We start from the raw sequence: 21,562 nt of genomic DNA on the forward strand, positions 1-21,562 counted from the left end.
GCGTAATTTGTTCGTAATGCCAAATTATTTGTTAATTTTTTATACTAGTTATTCAATGATATACTAACTTATTTGTTTACGATATTCATTTTCCATTAGTTATTCTATACAATTAAATGTTCATGATATTTAATATTTTATCTGTACTATATTATTTGTTGAGAAGCATGAGCGCGGAATAAAAGAACAAAGACGTGGCCAATTTCTGGTTTCTCAGTGAGGAAAGGCCAAAATACAGTTATATTAGAATTGTGCGTTTGCATTTCACGCCTGCCAAAGTCAGATTATCAAAAAAAAAGTCAGTGAGTTATCCTGACGCTTGAGCACAACAACGGCACGGTAAAAGGTAAATTTTTGTGGTGCCTTGGAAGAGCTGTCACAGATTTACTAGAGTTTAAGTACTTTTTATTTAAAAAAAAGAAAAATGAAGGGTTGGTGTTTGGCTACTTCCAGCAATGTGGCAGGAAAATATTTTGGTACTAACAGTATATGGTCCTGCACTGGGCACGCTCACACCAGTTGAGGTGGCCTGTACTGGGCCAACTGCAACTAAACTGAGTATAGGCTAGGGAGCATGCCAGGCCCAAAATGATAATAATCACACTACACTATAATTGGGCTTTCCTAAAAAACGTAGTATACTTAGGCCCATCTTTTTTCTTTGACAGGATACTTAGGCCCATCTTCTTAAGAATGGGAAAAGATAACATCTTTCTCTGACGACAAACAATAATCTTTTTATTACAAAAGGACAACGTACAAATTCACATAAGCTAGACACACACACTGTTTAGTACGCTTCTAAGTGCACTGCGCGCTTACAAACAAATCGCTTGAAGCACTCGAACATGTGTATGATCCTAGGCACCAGCCATTTGAACTATGGTGTGTTGATGAAATCGTACGTCTCTACTACCAAACCAAGACGTGGACCTTCTATGCTGTTGTAGATGATATAAACACAGAGATGAATCATCGATTCAATGAAGTTTCTTCTGATTTACTTGTATGCTTTTTCTATCTCGATCCAAGGGACTCTCTTAGTTCAATGTGGACAAGCTTGACAAATTGGCATGGACCTATGATGCTGACTTCTCCAATGATGATCTTTTCAAATATAAAGGATCAACTTGAAATCTTTATTCTTGTTCTTCATGTTAGAAGAGTTTATGACGCTACTGGTTGTCGTGATTTTGGGAGTTTGGCAGTGAAGATGGTTGAAACTGAGAGACATATGATGTTTCCATTGGACTATCATCTAATTGAGCTAGCACTGCTCCTAGTCGCAACATCATATGTGGAAAGAACCTTTTCGGTTATGAAAATTATAAAAACCGAATGATGCAATAAGATGAATGATGAATGACTCAATGATTTAATGATATGCTACAACGAGAAGGAGATATTTAAAGGACTTGGTGTGATACAATCATGAAGCGCTTTTAAGCTTTGAAATATCAAAGGATGAATCTTCCTTAGCCAGCTCGCTGCACTTTGCTTGTACAATATGTTCATCTAATCGTCTACTCACCAATGTCTAATTTTCATACAATTGCAACTCATATGAGCATATTCGATGATTACATATATTTTTATTGAATTGTGACCTTTCTTCATATTATGTTTATTTATACAAATGATTAGACATGGGTTCGCTGAAACTAGATTTTAATTCTAGCTCCATTGTTGTCCGAATCTTTCAGAATTATTTACAACAGGTGTATAGTGCTTTTTTTTGTGATCAGTGTATATACAATTATCTAAACACCTTAAATTATCAATTTATTTTTGTTAGTTACAAAGATGAATTCTCATCAAGGATGTTGTCGTTTTTCTCTTCATTCGTATTCGTTTTATTTAGAGGGTGTTTGGTTCGTGGGCACACTTTTTTTTAGACAAAAGGTTACCTCCACTCTATTGCAAGAACAAAGCGTACATAACGTAGTAGCATCCAAGTTCCGCGTATTCGAGGCGCACCTGACAACAAAGCATCACAAAACGTAACTAGCCACAGGCTGAGCAACTAGGAGACACGCGAGCCCATCAGTCGGCGTCGGCGTAGTCAGAGGGGCAGCGGTGAAGTCCGACCGGGAGTGACCCCCACGAGATCGATCCAAACTTGATGCTTGCTATTGTGTATAGGCGTCCCAGGAGATCCTCGGTGGGCTGCTTCCCTCCTCCAGAAGATGTTGTGCCATAAGTTCCAACGTTGCTTGCTTGTCTGGCTTCAAGAGCACGCTCCAACGTTTCAACATCCTTGCAATCTTGCACAGAACCTGACCTCCTCCCTGCCACTTCCCTTCCTGAAAACACAGAAGGTTACGTAGTTTCCAAATGGACCATAAGGTTGCAGCACAGGTGCAGTTCAAAACTGCATTTTTGTTATTACTAATCCACCATCTACCAATGGACTCAAAGTCAACACCCACTTGAATCTCGGTCACATCTGAGATCCAACCCCAGATTAGTTTAGATACACAGCAATCGAAGAAGAGATGGTTAATGCTCTCTTCCTCGCAGCAAAATAAGCAAGACTTATCTTCTGCATCTCTCTTTTTTTTGTAGGTTGTCTCTAGTAAGAAGTTTATTGTTATACAGGAGCCAGAGGAAGATTTGGACTCTAGGGGGCACATTTAACTGCCACACAGCCGGAATGTGGATGGGCATAAGTCCTCTAAAGCTCAGGACTGCATACAGTGACTGAACTGAATATTGCCCATTAGAGGTGAACCTCCAGATAGGAGCATCTTCCTCATTATTGAGGGAAATGTTGCTAGCAATCTGAGTCAGTTCCTCCCATTGGAGCATAAGTCGTTGGGGGACTGTCCTTCGAAAGGTCAGCTTTAACTCAGAGCCATCCCAAACTTGACTAATCGTGGCAGCCTGTTCATTTCGTTTATATGTCACTTTTTATCAGCATAAAGTGTTTTTTTAAAATTGAAACTAGATTATTATTGTAAAGTTGCAGCTGTGTCCTTCAGTCCAGCTTAAGACTTACAGGCATGAACTGCTTTCAGGTTATCAGAAAACGGGGTGCTCCAAATAAGATTGAGTTCCTCTCTTTGTCGTACACAAGGTATGCAGAAGATGTGCGGCAGGTAGATCACTAATGACACCATGGAGGCATTTTGAGTTATTCTGTCTTTCCTCTTTAATTGTTGTGCTTCTAAGTTATAAGCAATATCCATGTTTCGTCAATGAAAAAGCCAGTATTGCTATATTTGAATACAGTATCTTCTGTTTGTTTGCATTCTATACTTGAGAAGAAGGTTGTCAACCGTGCCAATATTTGTTCTTTACAACACAGGCACGGGAGTTCCTCTCGAAATTGGGTGATCTTAGCCAGACTCAGATCTTTGCCAAAATTGAGAATGTTGAGGTATTTTTTACGATTACCCTTTTACCTTATTATAACCAGCTTTTATATGTTTTACCATCGATCCACTCTTATTGCTCTGCAGGGCCTGAATCATTTTGACGAAATACTGGCTGAGGCGGATGATATCATTCTATCAAGAGGAAACCTTGGAATTGATCTTCCACCAGAGAAGGTTGTGTATCTCATCAAACTTTTTTTGTAGTGCACCTCACTTATTTTAGATATGTTAGTTTTTGGGGAGCTTAGTGTTGAGATTGATTCACCAACCAGTTCACCAAAAACAAACCTTTGAGGCATGGTGGCCATATACACATCTTGTAACTTCAGTACTCTCCCCATGTTTGGGCTACTTCAGTACTCTGATGTTTGGGCTACTTCAGTACTCTCCTCATGTTTGGGCTACATCAGTATTCTCCTCGTGTTTGGGCTCCTACTACCACACACAACACTACATGGACTTTAAGTCGGTCACAATTATTTATCTAGAAATTGTACTAGTGAGGTCTTGACCACTAGAAGTCTAGGACTTTGACTTTGACTTTGTTCCTAGATTTTGAGTTTTATGCATGTATCGGCTGACCATAATCCTAAGCTATTGTGGGAAGATGGACAATATGCATAAGCTTTTAGTGTCGGTCTCCAATGCGAAGCTCATCATTTATTTATTTCATTTTAAGATGCAATAATTGTCTTTGCGCCTAGGGGCACTGGGAGGACTATTTTTTCTTCAACCTGTAATATAAGGACGCACAGCTCTCATGCCTGTTCGAGAACATTTTAATATGCGATAATTGTCCCTGCATTACAACTACTTTATTTGGTAATTGATCTTTACCTCTTTGTATCACAGGTCTTTTTGTTTCAAAAGTCTGCTCTGCACAAGTGCAACATGGCTGGAAAGCCTGCTGTTGTCACTCGTGTTGTGGACAGTATGACTGACAACCTCAGGCCTACTCGTGCAGAGGCAACTGACGTTGCAAATGCTGTTCTTGATGGTAATTTGTCGGTTTTAATTTATTTCTGAAAAATATTGGGTAGACTTCGGCTTTGGTTGTTTGGTACATCTGCTCGTTTGTGCACCTGTCTGTTACAACACATTTAATCATGAAAGCCAATTGTTTTTGTTTTAGGGAGTGATGTCATTCTCCTTGGTGCTGAGACTCTCCGTGGTTTATATCCAGTTGAGACTATTTCAACAGTGGGAAGAATTTGTGCTGAGGTGAAATTTCTATTGGGTTCTATGTTTAATAGATTGTATGTGCAATAAGTGTACTTGAGTTCAAATTTCATGCCTGCTTTTTCGCTCTGCACCTGACTTGTTTTCATGAATTGTTTTACAGGCTGAGAAGGTCTTTAATCAAGATTTATACTACAAGCGAACTGTGAAATATGTTGGGGAGCCTATGACCCACTTGGAGTCCATTGCTTCTTCTGCGGTAAGATCTTTGTTTCTTCTCAGGCCCCAATTTTTGTTTACTGTTAACATGGGAATACCACAAAGTCCTTATAAAACATCGATTTCTTAGTCTGAAAACTATTTTCTAGGTACGGGCTGCTATCAAAGTTAAAGCTTGTCATCATTTGCTTCACCTCTTCTGGACGCGCTGCAAGGTAGAAACTAATGAATATTCCTTCAATAGTTTTGTGGTTTGACGTACAGAAATGAATCTTATATAATTTTGTGTCTGCAGGATAATCTCCAAGTACAGGCCCTCCATGCCTGTTCTATCTGTGGTCATTCCCGCAAACCAACTGAGGTGGAGTTTCACTGGTGCATTTGAAGTACGTGAACAGCTTTGTCCTCTAGTGATTTTATCTGACATAGTACATGTCTCTATCTGTGGAATCTGGTGATATCCAATATTTGCATGCAGATAATTACAACAACAACAACAATAACATAATTTTTTTTCCCAAGCAAGTTGGGGTAGGCTAGAGATGAAACCCGAAAGAAATAAGTTCAAAGTTCAGGCACATTGATAGCTAGTCTCCAAGCGCTCCTATCCAAAGCTATCTCTTTAGAGATATTCCAATCCTTAAGGTCTCTCTTAACCGACTCATCCCACGTCAGTTTAGGTCTACCTCTACCCCTCTTTACATTATCGACCCGCTCAAGAACCCCATTACACACCGGCGCATCAGGAGGCCTTGCATGTAGATAATTAATTTTATAAAAATATATCTTTGGGCCTACAAAGGTTTTCTTATTGACATCTTACATTTAATATCATTGTACAAGTCAGTGTGGAGGAGCAACAATCAATATATGGCATACAATACTAGGGAATAACACATAATTGCGGCAATTAACTTTTCTTTTTGAAAGCTGGACCCGATAGACATTGGTTCTTTATTTCCCCTTAGTTCTGTTCGACTCAAGCTAGTTCGCTGATGTATTATCTGTGGAATCTTGTGGTTCTACTACAAGCATGTCTTTGTTGGCATTCTATGGGAACAGTAGGGAATACCCAATTTTTTGTACTTTGTAGAAAGGCACATGCTCATTTTGGGAGTTGTAAGCTCATATCTTTTCATTCTTTTCTGCAGGCAACACGATCACTCATTGTTAGAGGCCTCTTTCCAATGCTTGCTGATCCACGCCATCCAGTAAGATTCTTTTATTGGCTAGCTACAGGAATTGTGAACATCCATGTGCACTATATTTGGCAATTTGTTCACCTCTAAATACATGGGGGGCATGGGCTTGTACTGGTTCTAACATTTATGAAGTCATCTTACAACAGAGGGCTAGAGTAAACCTATGAATGACTTGAATTCTTTATTGTGGATTTGGAGCATCTATCCTGATTCTTAGAGCTTGTGCTTGATTGCATTTCACCTACTACATTAGTTTTTACTATGATCGGGTGCTGACTTGTGTCTTACTGCCTGATCCTACTTTACTGTGACTTTCAGGCTGAATTTACCAGCGCTACAAATGAGTCAGTTCTGAAGGTTGCTCTTGACCAAGGCAAAGCTTCTGGTGCAGTCAAGTCCCATGATCGTGTTGTTTGCCAGAAGGTGGGAGATTCATTGGTTGCGAAGATTATCGAGCTGGACGATTAGACAAGCAGCCTATGTGCCTATGCTTGTCTACTAAGGACATCTTTTGCTGATTTTTTACTAGGCCTAAATTTTTTTCTTTGTATAATCCTATAGATTTGCAAAATGAACTGTTTTTCCTATGATGTCATCATAGGATTTGCTTTGCAATTTAAAGCTCCTATGGTGCAGTTTGGAAGTTGTCAGATTATACCACCTAAATGGCAGATGGAATAATGAAATCATACTGTACCCTTTGGTTGGGAGAAAGGTTATCGATATGTTCTTATACTTACATGAAATCTATCATCCTGTCGGTGTTTAAACGCTTAGGTGAACAATGCAGTCTGGTCTGGATCCTACGCAGGAATGCTATTAGATGAGTGCCAGCGTGTGCTCTGGGTGATCGGTTGCCTTTGTGATTTAACATTAAGATTTCGGCAAGCCATTTGCGGATACTGTTTCAGCTAGTCATTGTGGTCATCGTGGGCACACTTTTTTTTTTGTCCTAATCATATTAGACAAGTTCGACCAAGTTGACACCTAATCTTAGACAAGTTCTAATTGTGCTTTACACTTCGCACGTAAAATGGGCTCAACATGAGGTGGACCAAGTCATAGCAGTTAGGTTGACCATGGCCAATTGAGGCGCTTTTTTCTTTTTTATATTTAAAAAAAATAAAATTTCAAAAATATATGTCTGTTTTGGAAAATTTCAAAAATATACCCGGTCGCCCCCCATAGGGCGACAGGTCTTAAATGTAATTTTTTTTCTTCAAATTTGCAACAAAGTCCCTGGAGAAAAAAAAGGGGGCCTGTCGCCCCACCAAAGGGCGACAGGGGGGCTGTCGCCCACCCCTCGGGCGACCGGCGGACCCCGCCCCCAGGGGGCCTGTCGCCCCCCGGGCGACCGGGTCACTCTCGAATATATAAGGCCTCCCCCTCATTCCCTCCTCATTTGAGCTCAAAAAATCCACCAAAAATCCAGAAAAAAGAGAGAGGTGAGGAGAAGGGAAGCGGCGAAGCTCTGCCGAATTCCGCACTTGTGATCTACCGGTAACTTCCGTATGAATTCGTTGATATTGTATAACAATTTAATTTAATTACTAGATTAGCTGAATTAGATTTGGTGCTTTAGAACACTCGTTTAGTATTACAATTTGAGTACTATTACAGACTTTTTCAATTAAATTAATTATGCATTAGAATATAATTATTACAGTACCTTATTGATACTGTAGCATAAGAGAATAGAATTATGACAGTACCTATATTTTCACGCATCGATTTGGTATACGATATGTGCATTGCTTTGCTTAAATCATTGTTCGTCATTTGGCGCACCACACTATAGCGCCAATGTCTTAGTCAGGATCAACCTACATTCCGTGGAGCAAGTGTGAAGCCACCGTACCCGAAGGAATTGATGTGCCACTGTGTTTCTGTGGTTCGTTATGCAAGTTCATGCAATCTGAGGTTTTAGGAGATGACTACGGCATGAGGTTCTTTATATATGAGAACTACGAATATGATCCACCTAAGCGATACGACAAAGACCGGGCCAAGGTAGCAGGACAACATACGCTATTTTTCTTTGTGACCTAACATTGAGTTATGTTTCTAACTTTTGTTGGACAAAGTCTCCTCCGCCTCTTTGTGATTTTATGCAGTGGTTCGACACCGTGCAGTCGCAGCAGGCAAAGGACATTGTGGAACAAAAAGCAAGGTGGGCTGCAGAACGTTGGCGCCGAATGAAGCACGAGGAACAGCAAGAGGAGACGCGCAAGAAAGAGCAAGAAGAGATCCGCAAGAGGATGGAGGAGGTGGATCGTAAGGCGGCGGCCGAACGTGAAGCTGACAGGGAGAGAAAGCGAGAGAGGGCACGCCGTGCGAAGGAAGCCGGGCCCGAAGCAATTAGGAAGGGCAAATATCCTCGGTGCACTTAGTAGAGTAGTACCATGTAATCCCGGCATTTTACATTCCATAAGACATGGTAGGTTTAGATGCAACAAGAAATTATCTTGTCGCGTGCACATGCCACTGCAATTAGTTGTTTATGTTTTAAGTTGAGAGCTTGACTCTCTGTGTTGTAACCTTTACCATTAATTTGCAGTTGTAGCCGGGAATCTATGAAATCTTTGAACTTGTCCCTAATATTTTCGAAGCTTTTCATGTCACTAGAATACTAAAAAGCACATATTTTATTAATATAACGATAAGAATTAAGAACCAAAAAATGCATTATATAATGTGAACCATCAAGTTTACATCATAATACAATGATAATGAAACACACATCACACATGCAGTGGCATGGCAGAACCCGTTGCAAACTACGGTAAACAGATTTTGGACTAACCTAACATGTCTTAGGTAATTTAAAAAACATAATAAACACAACGATGCAGCATGTCACTAGTACTACGGTAGTCTTAGTAGCCGTACCCCCACGTAGCAAACTGCGTTGAGCCTTCTCCGCAGTATCCACCCATTGCAAGTGGTGCAGGCAGTGGTGCCGGAGGTGCAGGGCCCTTCTTCTTGTGACAAGGGCAGTTGCAGTAAGGAATAGTGCATGGTTCATCCTGTGAACCGGCAGCATTGCTGGTATCATCATCTTCGTCGTCTTTGTTTCCCTCGCTCACTTCCTCATAATGGTTCACTTTGCATTCTAGATCAAAGATCTTTATCTGGAGGTACTCGATGAACTCCTGAACAGAATCAATTGGTGCAGGATCGACCCACCTATTAAAACCACAGTTTTCTGGAGCATCGGAAGACTGCAAAGCAAATTTCATGTAAGGTGTCTCATTGAAAATAAATAAATGAAACAACCGAGTATTACCCATGCGTGTGGATATTTAAAGAAACGCCGACCGTCATCCATCCCGTCGGTGCACATCTGCACTAAGCAGTCCTCACCATGTCTGCATTTTGGCCATGGTTCTCTATGGTTATCGTATTGTCGAAGAGGATTTTCATTGGTAAATTCACTCTTTTGCTGTGGCGGAAATTCAAACACTGGTTCCGGAAAGGAATCAGGTCCAAGAGGCCCCTCCCATATTATGGGGTCTCCCTTTCTTCCCCTTTTTCCTTTCCTAAAACCGTAGTAATTCTTCCCGCTAGACCCACCTCCAGACATTGGGTATACAATGAGCTTGGTGTTTGAGTGCTGCTGGGAGTTCACAAACTTCGAAGTATTTTTGGGCTCAAATGAGGAGGGAATGGGGGTAGAATGCTTATATAGGAGTGGGAGGGCCAGTCGCCCGAGGGGGGAGGGCCGGTCGCCCGAGGGGCCTGTCGCCCCCCCATAGGGCGACCGGGGTATATTTTTGAAATTTTTCGAAACCGACATATATTTTTCAATAGTAACTATAGAAACAAATGACAAGTAAACTACCACAATCATAAACATCAGATACAAATAAGCGGTCCACAGCTATCTCATTACAAATAAACATCAGAGACACAAACATCGGATATATCTAACCACCCCTAGGGCGTCGGACCCTCTTAGCCCTCTGCTAGGCACGGACATGGCCCTCGGAGTAGGTGAGAACATCCGGAGACCTCACCTGTCGCTCAGGACGCAAAAGGGGTTGCAGTGTCTGCTGCTGAGAGATCCCAAGTGGTGCTCCTCCTAACTGTGAATACCCCAAGACATCGGGGTCACCGTGCGCGGCAGGCTCGTCTGGAGTCAAGCTGTCGAGTTCGTCTAAGGTGAAGCCCTCGTTATCTGGAACGAGCGTACTCGAAACAAAGCCTGCGTAACATATAAACGTAAATCAACATATGTTGCGTGGTAAATTAGTGAGTGTATTGAGAGAGTGTATTATACCAGGTCGAAAGGACGAAGAAGAAGGTTCGGCGCCCGCATCGGGGTAGAATCCTACGCATAAAATGCGGATGTTAGCGTACGCTCGTGTCTTTCGTCATGACATGTAGAAACCGAAATACGAAACATAAACTAACCTGTGTAGGCCGGTATCTGTGGCCCCGGTACCATCCCTGGATACGGTCCGCCAACTGGTGGTGTCCCTCTAAACATTCCAGTATCGCCGAACGTAGTAGCTGGACCGTATCCTATTTGTGATATTAGTAAATATGTAGGAACACTTGATCTAATTTTAAAGAAATTTCTACGTTACCTGCAGTTGTGTAGAATTGCGACGTCGGCCTGTGCACGGTCGACAGACACGGGAACGACGACGAGGCCTGGAACGACCCGTGGCTGTCTTCGTACTGCACACGGCTTCCCAAGTTGTGCACTACCTGACGCAACTGGTCACGCTGCCTCGTCCAAGCCTCTGTCTGCTCAAACTATGTCATTGGGGATTCGGCATGTACCGTCGTCAGGTAAGTCGAGCAGTCGGTCTCCATCATGTTGCAAAGGCGAAACTGCAGCCATTCAGTAAAGAAACAGTTAGAAACACATGAACTATATGAATATATATATATATATATGCAAATATGATCAAGAGACTCACCGCGCCAGCTAGTGCCTCCACGTGGTGCTGGGCATAGCCATCCTGAGGCCTCGCCTGGTGTGGCTGCGGGTGAGTGTCAACATAAACCAGACGAGCCCGAGTCCGGGGTAAGTACCAGGTGAGGTAAGCCCTAAAGGAGGTGTCTGTGTGTGGTCCTATTGGATGGACCAAGTGCTCGTCTGCCTATTCCCATTAGTCCACCCACGGCTGCATCTTGGCGAGCCAATCATCAAAGCACGGCAAGCCACTCCTTGACAACCTACAAAAGTGGACCATGAAGAATCGTTAGATTCGACATGATTGTATTAGCCAAGTTCATTCATAATTACCTGTGGTCCTGGCGACTGACACGCTCCAATGTGGTGGGCACCGGAAACTCCTGGCGCTGCCCAAACTGTCTCCTGACTCTCCAGGGGCAATATGTCTCAACCGCGATGTCATAAACTAGGACGGCTGTAGTAAGCCACAGGCTCGCATTCGCGGAGCAGTGCGAAGACAGGCCTGCTGGTGCACGGGTAGCCACAGCCTCTGGGTTGTAAGGCTCCCAGACAACGTCCTCGGGCGTCAACATGTCGAGCTCCGAAACAAACTCAAGATATGCGCGTCTAACCTGCGCATGTGCCTAGGACCTCTGCATTCCGAATAAGTAAAATTAAAAGTGCGCTAATGCATTATGAAACAATGAATAACAAAATTAAATTTGTTGTGAACGTACCTGACGCCAGATCCAGATAGTGCCCATAGTGGGCCTGTCGTCCTCGTCGTCGCCATACATGGCCCCGTGGTAAGGCTCGTGGCTGATCATGGGCCGACCAACGGCTAGCCTCTCGTACGACCAAAGCTGTAGCAGTAGTGGGCGCCCTGCCAAGATAGCGTTCCCATGTGTCTTCATGCAGCCGTCGCAGAGTCCACGGTAAGTGGCTGCAAGTATTGCCTCACCCCAGCTGTAGGCCGGTACGTCCTCGTCTCCATCCGCATTCTCCCATGCACACGGAAGGAGAATCCTATCGACCGAGTTGCCATGAGTGTTGTTGAACATGATGTAACCAAACAACCAAAGTAGGTACGCCTCCAGCGATCTGGTCACACTGTACTTGTCGGCATCCGCAACCAACAGGGCAGGCTGCATAAACAATTAAGAGTAATGGTTTCAAATGACAATGCAACATCTGAATTGTAACAATTAAATTTAAATATGCAATGAATACGTATTGTAAACTGTAGGAACCAGGTCTTCGAAGGACCTGCTACTCGTGGGTGCGGGTTGATCGGACCTGCTTCTTCCACGCGGTCAACCAGGGAAAAACGGGCCTCCAGGTCATCCTTCCACGAGGCCGCCACCACACGCGGACCTACAGCCTCCCCGACGATAGGGAGGCCGAGGAGGTAGGACACGTCCTGCAGCGTAGGAGTCATCTCCCCACACGGGAGGTGGAATGTGTGTGTCTCCGGCCTCCATCTGTCAACGAGCGCCGTCAGGAGGGATCGGTCGAGCTGAATAGGCCCACCCTCGACAAGACGGCTCATAGTCAGTAGACCGGCCTCACGTAACCTGCAATAAACAAAATTGTCGAAACAAAGGAATACCGACGAATACATAAGTGGTAAACAATAATATTTCATTACATACCTGTCACACCAATCGTGGTGTATAGAGATCGCCTCCCCGAGTGGACGAGGACGTAGCACCTCTAGGGCTCGGTGCTCAACTGCTGCAAAGTAAGACCTGTGTGTCGAGTCGATAACTGGGTCTAGTAAGGAGTCCGTCTCCATACCTGCATTCAAAAATATATTAGAACACATAGATACATATATGTTTCATACAAACTGGATGCGTAATATTTATACATTACAGATAGGTTCGATACAAACTCCACGCACGATATTTATATATTACAGATATGTTCCATACAAACTGGACGCACGATTACTACATATTACAGATATGTTCGATACAATTATGGATCCTAACACCGAATGCATTCCACGAGCAATTCTCGCCGATGGTCGTCTGAACGTAGGAGGTGCTCCATCTCTGGGATTTTCGGAAGGACCGACGTTAGCAGCATCGTGAAGTGCATTCTGAGGACACTTTTTGTAGTTGTGACCCAATGCTCCACATTGCCTGCAACATTTTTCTGTCTTGCTTGCTTCGGACTCGTCCATACCATTCCGAATACAACGTGTCTGACGGCGGCCTTTACCTTTCTTAGTGGCTGGATCAGGAATAAACATCTTATTCTCATTATCCTGAATGAAAGGTCCCACTATTCCAATCCCGTATACCTCATGTCCCCAGGTGGATACAGCTGCTTCCTTGCTGAAGTAAGATGAAACAAATACTCCTGGCTGCAACCCAGACTCTGCACATGCCGCAATGAGATGCGAGCATGGCAAATGCAATAACTTAGGCTTCATGCAGGTGCAGAAGGCTTTGCCATCTACTGCAATCAAACTCTCCTGTACCACCCTATCTCTACGGATACCACGACCAGTTCTATCCTTGCATAGAACCTCAAATCTATGCTCCATTGTATCTGTCGATATGACGCGGTGCAGTTTGGCCTTTCCAATCTTCTCTAGCATATATTATGTCACTCTTGTGCAAAACTGAATTTGGGAGTTGCTGATGTACTCTCCATGGACATCCATCATTCACACACTTCACCTCATATTCTTTACTGCCAGACTTTACGACTCTAAATTCTCGTTTCAATGATATTGCCCATAGTCTCACAGCATCTTTTACGGCATCAATGTTTGGATATGTTGCACCTTGCACTACCTCATTCCCTTTGTACTCTCACTCCTGATTTCGTACGTCTTCTGCGACATGACGGCCAAAACCATGCTCCTTCCACTCTTTTGGCAATGAAAACTGCTCGTCATCAGATGAGCCCTCATATTCTTCCATCTCTATTGCGGTTTGGTCTTCTGTCTCCATCTCATCCACAATGCTATGTATCCTCTCTCCCTCATCAGCAAGACCCTGTGGTCTCATATTTTGGTTCTCTATCTCTTCTGACTCATCTTGCTCAACATAGTTGGCCTCTCTTCGAATACTCGGAGTTGCTTGATTTGCACCATGTTAGATTTCATTTTGTGTCTTCTCCCGGATTTGAACAAAAATGGCCAGAGGCCACCCACGCTCTAGAGCTGCTTGTATGTACTTCTGCCAGTCATCAGTGCTGTGTATCATCATCAATTCCCATAAATCTCTTTCTACCTCCCAATTAACAAGAGACTGGACGGTCATCTCATGTGTCAACGGATCAACACGGAACCCACTCTGCAGCCACTTACATATGGAACCAAAACTCCTTTCCAGAGGTTTATTTATGGCACTAGATGTGCACTTAAAGGCAGAAAGATCTACTCCATTTGGCCCATACAAAATATTATAGTCACCATAAAATACTTGAAACTGCATCTTGCTCGACATATCTGTATATCACAGAATACTTATCGAGTTATATTTTATACTTCACTACCTTATTCAATAATCCGTAAAAACTAAGTATGGAATTCAACTACAACATATAAGTATTCATAATTACGTGATGACACTCAAATTCTATACTGCATATGCGAAATTCTATTCTAAATCGAAATTAATTTATAAACACATCTCTAATAGTACTGCAATTGTAATAATAAACGCGTAGTACTAATTTTCTAAACTAATGTACTACTACATAACTAAAGTATCATTAAACTCCTACTTTAATGGTTCTACTATAACACTAATTAAATTAAATCACTCTACAATACAATGGAAAAATACATAAACTAAATGTACTAACCTGCAGATCACAAGTGCGGAATCCGGCAGGGTTTCGCCGCTTCCCTTCTCCTCACCCCTCTCTTTTTTCTAGATTTTTGGTGGATTTTTTGAGCTCAAATGAGGAGGGAAGGAGGGGGTTGGCCTTATATAGACGAGGGTGACCCGGTCGCCCGGGGGGGCGACAGGCCCCCTGGGGGCGGGGCCCGCCGCTCGCCCGAGGGGGGGCGACAGACCCCCTTTTTTCCCTCCAGGGACTGCGTTGCAAATTTGAAGAAAAAAAATTACATATAGGGCCTGTCGCCCTATGGGGGCGACCGGGGTATATTTTTGAAATTTTCCAAAACGGACATATATTTTTGAAATTTTAACTTTTTTAAATATAAAAAAGAAAAAAGCGCCCAATTGAGTATAGTCAAGCAGAACTTGCCAGGCCCAACACCTTTATAAAATACTATCCAAAGTTATTTCAAGATTCAAGTAAAAAAAATCTTTGACCACCAACTTTATAAAGTACTGTGTAAATTGACAGCATAGAACTGATATTAGCTTCACAATATATTAATATTAATTTATAACTATACAATTCTATAAGAAATTGCTACTCAAAGTACAAATTGGAGAGCAAGTTTAATGGTTCAAAAGACTTACAACCAGGGAAATGAGAAAAAAAAGGGGGAAACGTCTCTTGAAAAAACCATAATACTGTTCATACAAATATCCCTAACATGTCATTTCTAAAAAAAAAGAACTATATGATATCAAAAATAGTTTAATATGTCAAAATATAGAGGTTGAATATAAGTAGTCCTCAATGTTACAACTATGCAAATTGATGAAATTATAAGGGCATGACCCTATCCACCGGGCTTTTAAATACTTGTACCTGTAAGGCTATCACAAGCAAAAAAAGAAGAATATCTTATGGATCTCTGACTCAATTAAATTTTGTTCCTGGAAGACATGTGCAAATGCTAACACGAATCAAGCTCTTCCATTATCGAGAAAAGGACACGAATGTACGCTTCGCAAGCCTAAACAGATGAAACACAAAAATTTTTCGGTGGAATCTTGCTAATTTGAAGTATTAAATGAAGTCTATTTATAAAACTTTTTTGCACAGATGGGTTGTAAATCGCGAGACGAATCTAATGGTACTAATTAACTCATGATTAGCGGATGATTACTATAGCATTACTGTTGCAAATCATGGATTAAGTAGGCTCGTTAGATTCGTCTCGCGATTTACAACTCATTCATACAAAAAATTTTATAAATAGACTTCATTTAATACTCCATGCATATGTCCAAATATTTAATGTGACTTTTTTTTTGCGTTTACAGGATTTACCACCGTGATCTAAACAGGGTCTAATTCTTCTGCTTTTGGTACCCTCCAATTTTTTAAAAATATATTGGTAGTTGGTACCCTCCAAAATAGTAGTTTTCCGAATCCGACAAGTGAAGATGCCATAATACCCGTATCTAAAGGCGTGTTTGGTTTGGCGCCTACGGCGTGCGCCGCAGGTGTGGCGGCCGAATCGGCCGCCGCAGGTTAGGCACGGTGTGGCGCCGTAGGCGCCAAACCAAACAGCCCCTAAATGCTGCTGCTACTCAAATATTGCCAGGGCAGGCAAAGAGGCTTATCCAGCCGTTATCCACCTCAGCGTCGCCTCCACCAATCGCAGCGCGCCTCCGTCGCCCCCGCCTTAATGCCTTATCCCGCTCGCCGACCTACCACCGGCACGGACCATCTCGTCTCCACCACGCCCACGGCCACCTTGTCCGCCCGCCTCCCCGGCCCCGGCCCCGAACCCTCACCCCCACGGCCCCACCACATGGCGGCGGCGCTCGCTTCCTCCCGCTGCTGCTGCAGGCGCCCGTCGCCGCCGCCGCTCCAGGCCCGCGCCCGCCGCGCCGTCGCCCGGTGCGCGCTCGCCGGGGGAGAGGTCAGGTTCCTGGGCTCCGCCCGCGTTTGTTCTTGTTTCTCTTCTCGCGTGTCTGGAATTGGGATGTAGGATTCTACTCTCGATGGTTGTGTAGCAATGTGGCAAGGTGGTACCGCGTTGCTGCATTGCAGCTTCGGGTGGATTGGGGAAGCATGCCGGTGCCTAGCAATCCTGGCGTGCTTAGCTTTTCCCGGCAATTGATTCAAATCTCGGACTGAAAGATTGAAATATTGATGCATTGAAATGTACTGGCCAAGTTTTTTTTAGTTGACGCTGTAAATTGGTGGCGATTGCTACTCTTGTCAGTTAATGGTTTGGTAAGATCAGGGTAAATGAACTTTTGAGCTTCCTGTGGGGACAGGGGTCACAAAATTTTCTTCATTATCAGGATATTAAGGGCGTATTTGTGTAGTTGCTCAATGTTGCGATTTCAAATTCTAAACAGGTATAATTGCGTTGAGCAGTCAGTGAGAAAGATCCAGAGTTGTGTAGTTAATGGAAAATTGGTAATTCAGCACTCCGGTCACCTGTCATCTAAACAGTAGAGTAGTAAAGACAATCATGGAATACCAAGTAATCTAGTGGCAAGTCTTGAGAATCCACATGATTAAAATGGTACTTAGTGTAATAGAGGTAAACAGTGCCAACCCTTTTTCTCTCTCTCAAAGATATGAAGCTGGAAGATTAGTTTTGCTAATTTATGCACTTCACCTTTCTATGTGGAATATTATATCAACTGTCCAATTTTTCTTATCTTATGTTCATTACTATGAGAGTTTACAACAATGGAAGTGATCATGCATTCCAATTAACTTTCATAAAACTTTCCTGTTGCTATCCTGGTCATGTTCTGAGCAAGTTTTGGGAGGTACAATTTGTGCTGGGAATATGCAGTATGATTACTGCTGCGATTTAGGATGCACTAATCTTGCTGACTGAAGTTTTGTACTGTGAGCTCTTTTCTTGGTTGGTGGATTGTTCCCTGATACATTTCTCATTTTTCTTTCTCTTACAACCTTGTAGAAAAGAAATTCCTTCAGCTGGAAAGAGTGTGCGATTTCTGTTGCCTTGTCAGTTGGATTGATCAGTGGCGCACCAACATTAGGATCATCGGCCTATGCTTCTCCTCTTGAACCTGTTCTTCCAGATGTCTCTGTTCTGATCTCTGGACCTCCCGTTAAAGATCCAGGTGCTTTACTGAGATATGCTTTGCCAATAGATAACAAAGCTATTCGTGAGGTTCAAAAGCCACTGGAGGATATCACTGACAGTCTCAAGGTTGCTGGTGTTAGAGCCTTGGATTCAGTTGAAAGAGTAAGTCATGCATTCAAGGATCCTTTCAGCACTGATCTAGGTTTTATCAGACAAAAGGGCAATGCATTCAATTACGAAAGCAGCTTCCCTTCGATTCCAAGTTTAGTCACTTTGGTTTACCTGTTTTTCTGGAACTTATGAAATTCCCTTAAATTCTAGAATGTCAGACAAGCATCGAGAGCACTGGACAATGGGAGAGGCGTAATTCTTATTGGTCTTGCTGAGTCCAAAAGAGCAAATGGAGAAGAGTTATTGGATAAATTGGCTGTTGGACTTGATGAGCTTCAAAGAATTGTTGAAGACAGAAACAGGGATGCTGTAGCTCCAAAGCAGAAAGAGCTTCTCCAGTATGTTGGAATGTGAGTAAACTTACTCGTTGAAGCAAAACTACCATGTTCGTTCTCTGTTTGCTAAGCAAAGCAGTAATAGTTCCGAAACCTATTTCTGGGAGCTAAATACAAAAGTTTATTGGTGGAAAATTGTAGTATCTATCAATATAATATTCTTGCTCACTGAGCAAAAGTTCTTGTCAACAAATAACTCTCTAGTGCTAGACAACGGAGTTGTATCTGCGTCTAAATAGCTGTAAGAACTGTTATGAAACAGCTCTTCTCATTTATACTTGTCATTGACTCTGCAGCTGAGATCTTCCTGGGACATTGCATTTCTGCAGTGTAGAAGAAGACATGGTTGATGGCTTTCCCTATGAAATACCAGAAGAGTACAGCAACATGCCTCTTCTCAAAGGAAGAGCTACTGTGGATATGAAGGTTAAAATTAAGGACAATCCCAACATAGAAGATTGTGTATTTCGGATAGTTCTGGATGGATATAATGCTCCTGTGACTGCTGGGAACTTCGTAGATTTGGTGGAACGGAAATTCTATGATGGCATGGAAATCCAGAGAGGTAACTCAATCATTGGGTGCTCCTAACAGTTATTATCTCTTTCTTGCATTATCCACCATTTGTTATTATGTTGCAGTTCTATATCCATTAAGTTTTATAAGATGTGAGTTTCATGTATGGAACAGCAGTAGTGATTGTGTACTCGTCTTGTAACAAGTAGCATATGCATTTTCATAGTTAAGAGCTCATGTACAAAGGATGTTATTTCTGGAAATTTGTTTGACATCACACTTCATCTGACCATTATAATGTTCAATTTTTTAAACGAACAAGTTTTGCCTAGATGTCAGTGAGTTTTTTCTGAACTGCATTGGTTCTTCTGCAGCTGACGGTTTTGTTGTTCAAACCGGAGATCCAGAGGGACCAGCTGAGGGGTTCATTGATCCCAGCACCGGCAAAATTCGCACAATACCTCTTGAAATAATGGTTGATGGTGATAAGGCTCCTGTATATGGTGAAACACTTGAAGTAAGCAGAAGCAGCCATCTCTTCTTTCTCCTTTCATTTCATCGATGCTCAGAATTTTAGGCAGTTGTATTTGAATATGCCTTTTCTTACATTACACGGGGTCAATGATTTTCAGGAACTTGGCCGCTACAAGGCTCAAACGAAACTTCCTTTTAATGCATTTGGAACAATGGCAATGGCTAGAGAAGTAAGAGTCATGCAGATTAATCAATATGCATATGCAGCTATCCGAATATCCAACATATTCTAACATGAGATAACTGCAATCCATGACAGGAATTTGATGATAATTCAGCTTCTAGTCAAGTCTTTTGGCTATTAAAAGAGAGCGAGCTAACTCCAAGCAATGCCAATATATTGGATGGACGCTATGCAGTATTTGGATATGTAACCGAGAATGAGGATTTCTTGGCGGATGTCAAAGTTGGGGATGTCATCGAATCAATCCAAGTCGTTTCAGGCTTGGACAACCTTGTCAACCCAAGCTACAAGATAGTAGGATAACGTGTTTTGTATCAGAGTTCCTTAGCCGCAAATTCTGTCTTGAAATTGATGTAAAACATTATAATATCTAACTTTCATAACCTTCTCTCTTAATGAGGATGTGTCATGCGGAATTCAATATTCATTGGAAGTTCAGAATAAGTGATCAGTTGTCCGCCAATGCTATGTTGGGCTTGAATTTAGTTCACTACGAAGGATGTCAGATATGAAACTGAAATACATTCTGCTTGCTATAGACTTTTCCAATTTCTGATGGGCATAAGTTTCTGTAGCCCATTGAGGATAGGTCGCTTTTCTGTATTGCGTTTCTTATTTTTCCCCTTGATTGCCCATGGGGCAATGTAAACTATTTTCTGCCCTCTTGGAAAACATTCGTGGGAAAAAAATCTCAAGGGGTTTATATTGTATTTGGTCCCTCTATCCTTTTAGCTGTGCCATCCTTTTCGTTATGCAAATAACGATTTTGTTGGACAAATGATGTCACTGGCAAAATAACTAGATGTTCTTTTTTGTGAAACAAAATAACTAGACTTCAAAGAAAGCCTAGCTGGGACTGGGAGCTGCTCCGCTCGCGTCGACCCCCGCGCGGGCGACCGAGCGGCCTACAAACCCTAGGTGCCGCCACCCCCGTCGGAGCTCCCTCGCGCCTCGCCGCCGCCCGAGCAGGCCGCCGGTGGCTCGCGTGGCTCGCGGTGAAGGCGGCGGTGGGGCTCTTCCCCTTCTCCTCCGGCGGTTTGGGGCGGGCGCGGCCGTCCTCGCCCCCCGGAGCTCCCTCGTTGCCGGCCATCTCTCTCACGGCGGCGGAGGCAGGAGCCTCCAGATCCGGCGTCGCCCCGGCCGGATCTGTGGGCTGCGTGGCTGGGGGCGCGCAAGCGTGCGTGGGGGTGGCTTCCGGCGCTGTGATTTGGCGGCGGCGGCCAGTCCGAACGGCACCAGAGGTCGGCGTTGGTTGGCGGCGGCGGCTCAGTGGCGGCCAGTGTGTTGGCGCATGGGGCGACTGTGGCCGTCGCGGTGGCGGCGGCTGCGGCCGGGTGCTGCCGGCTCTGTGGCTGTTGCGATGGCGGCGGCTGCGGCCGGATACCGCTGGCTTCACCTATTCTGGGCCATGCGGCCTGGAGTGGGTGGGGCTGGGGGCGTCTCTGCACTCGGGTGATGAGGTTTTAGTGAGGAGGCTGGTTGAAGCGTCCCCTCATAAGAGAAGACTTAAAAGTGATACAATATCAGTCCCAGGAGGCTGATAACACTTTTAATACATCATATGGTACATCACCGTACAACTCTACACGGAAGTGGGCAGTGAAGCGCCACTATCACGAGGATAACAACTAACACCTACACAATGATATTAACTACAAAGAGGGGGTCATCAGAGTCTTGAGTGTAACGAACATGGCACCATTTATGCCATTTCGAGTGATTTTGGTGATCGAATGACAACACAACACTTGGACTAATATGATTGTTAAGATAAACATTCCCAGGCTTTTAGGTTCAAGTGATGACAAAGAGAAGATAGGCGTAGCTAGGCCCGAAGGGCCGCCCCTACGGGGGTTCCGCTACCCAGTTAGCGGACGGGGGTCGAGGGGGAGCCACCCCTCACGTGTCTCAGGGCAGCGCCCTGAAAGCTCTTCGATTCAGGAGCACCGGAAAAACCGACGCCAGGGCATCGGAGCATCCGATGGTAGTCGGAAGAACCGACGCCTTGATACTTTGGTGCAGAAGGGAATCGAAG

At 43.5% G+C, this 21,562-nt stretch overlaps 1 protein-coding gene and 1 pseudogene across 1 annotated transcript; both read left to right on the forward strand.

Moving 5' to 3' along the window:
• The first annotated feature begins 2,987 nt into the window (after positions 1–2,987).
• LOC120680230 lies at positions 2,988–6,674 on the forward strand (annotated as a pseudogene).
• A 9,756-nt stretch (positions 6,675–16,430) lies between these two features.
• On the forward strand, positions 16,431–19,995 carry LOC120678676 (peptidyl-prolyl cis-trans isomerase, chloroplastic-like). The gene is made up of 7 exons (XM_039959959.1): positions 16,431–16,635; positions 17,659–17,949; positions 18,109–18,308; positions 18,623–18,858; positions 19,184–19,326; positions 19,442–19,513; positions 19,603–19,995. Exons 1-7 carry the CDS (start codon positions 16,525–16,527, stop codon positions 19,828–19,830), a joined length of 1,281 nt encoding a protein of 426 aa, XP_039815893.1. The 5' UTR covers positions 16,431–16,524; the 3' UTR covers positions 19,831–19,995.
• The last annotated feature ends 1,567 nt before the right edge of the window (positions 19,996–21,562 follow it).

This window comes from Panicum virgatum, chromosome 6N, assembly GCF_016808335.1.
Source record: "Panicum virgatum strain AP13 chromosome 6N, P.virgatum_v5, whole genome shotgun sequence".
NCBI lineage: Eukaryota > Viridiplantae > Streptophyta > Magnoliopsida > Poales > Poaceae > Panicum > Panicum virgatum.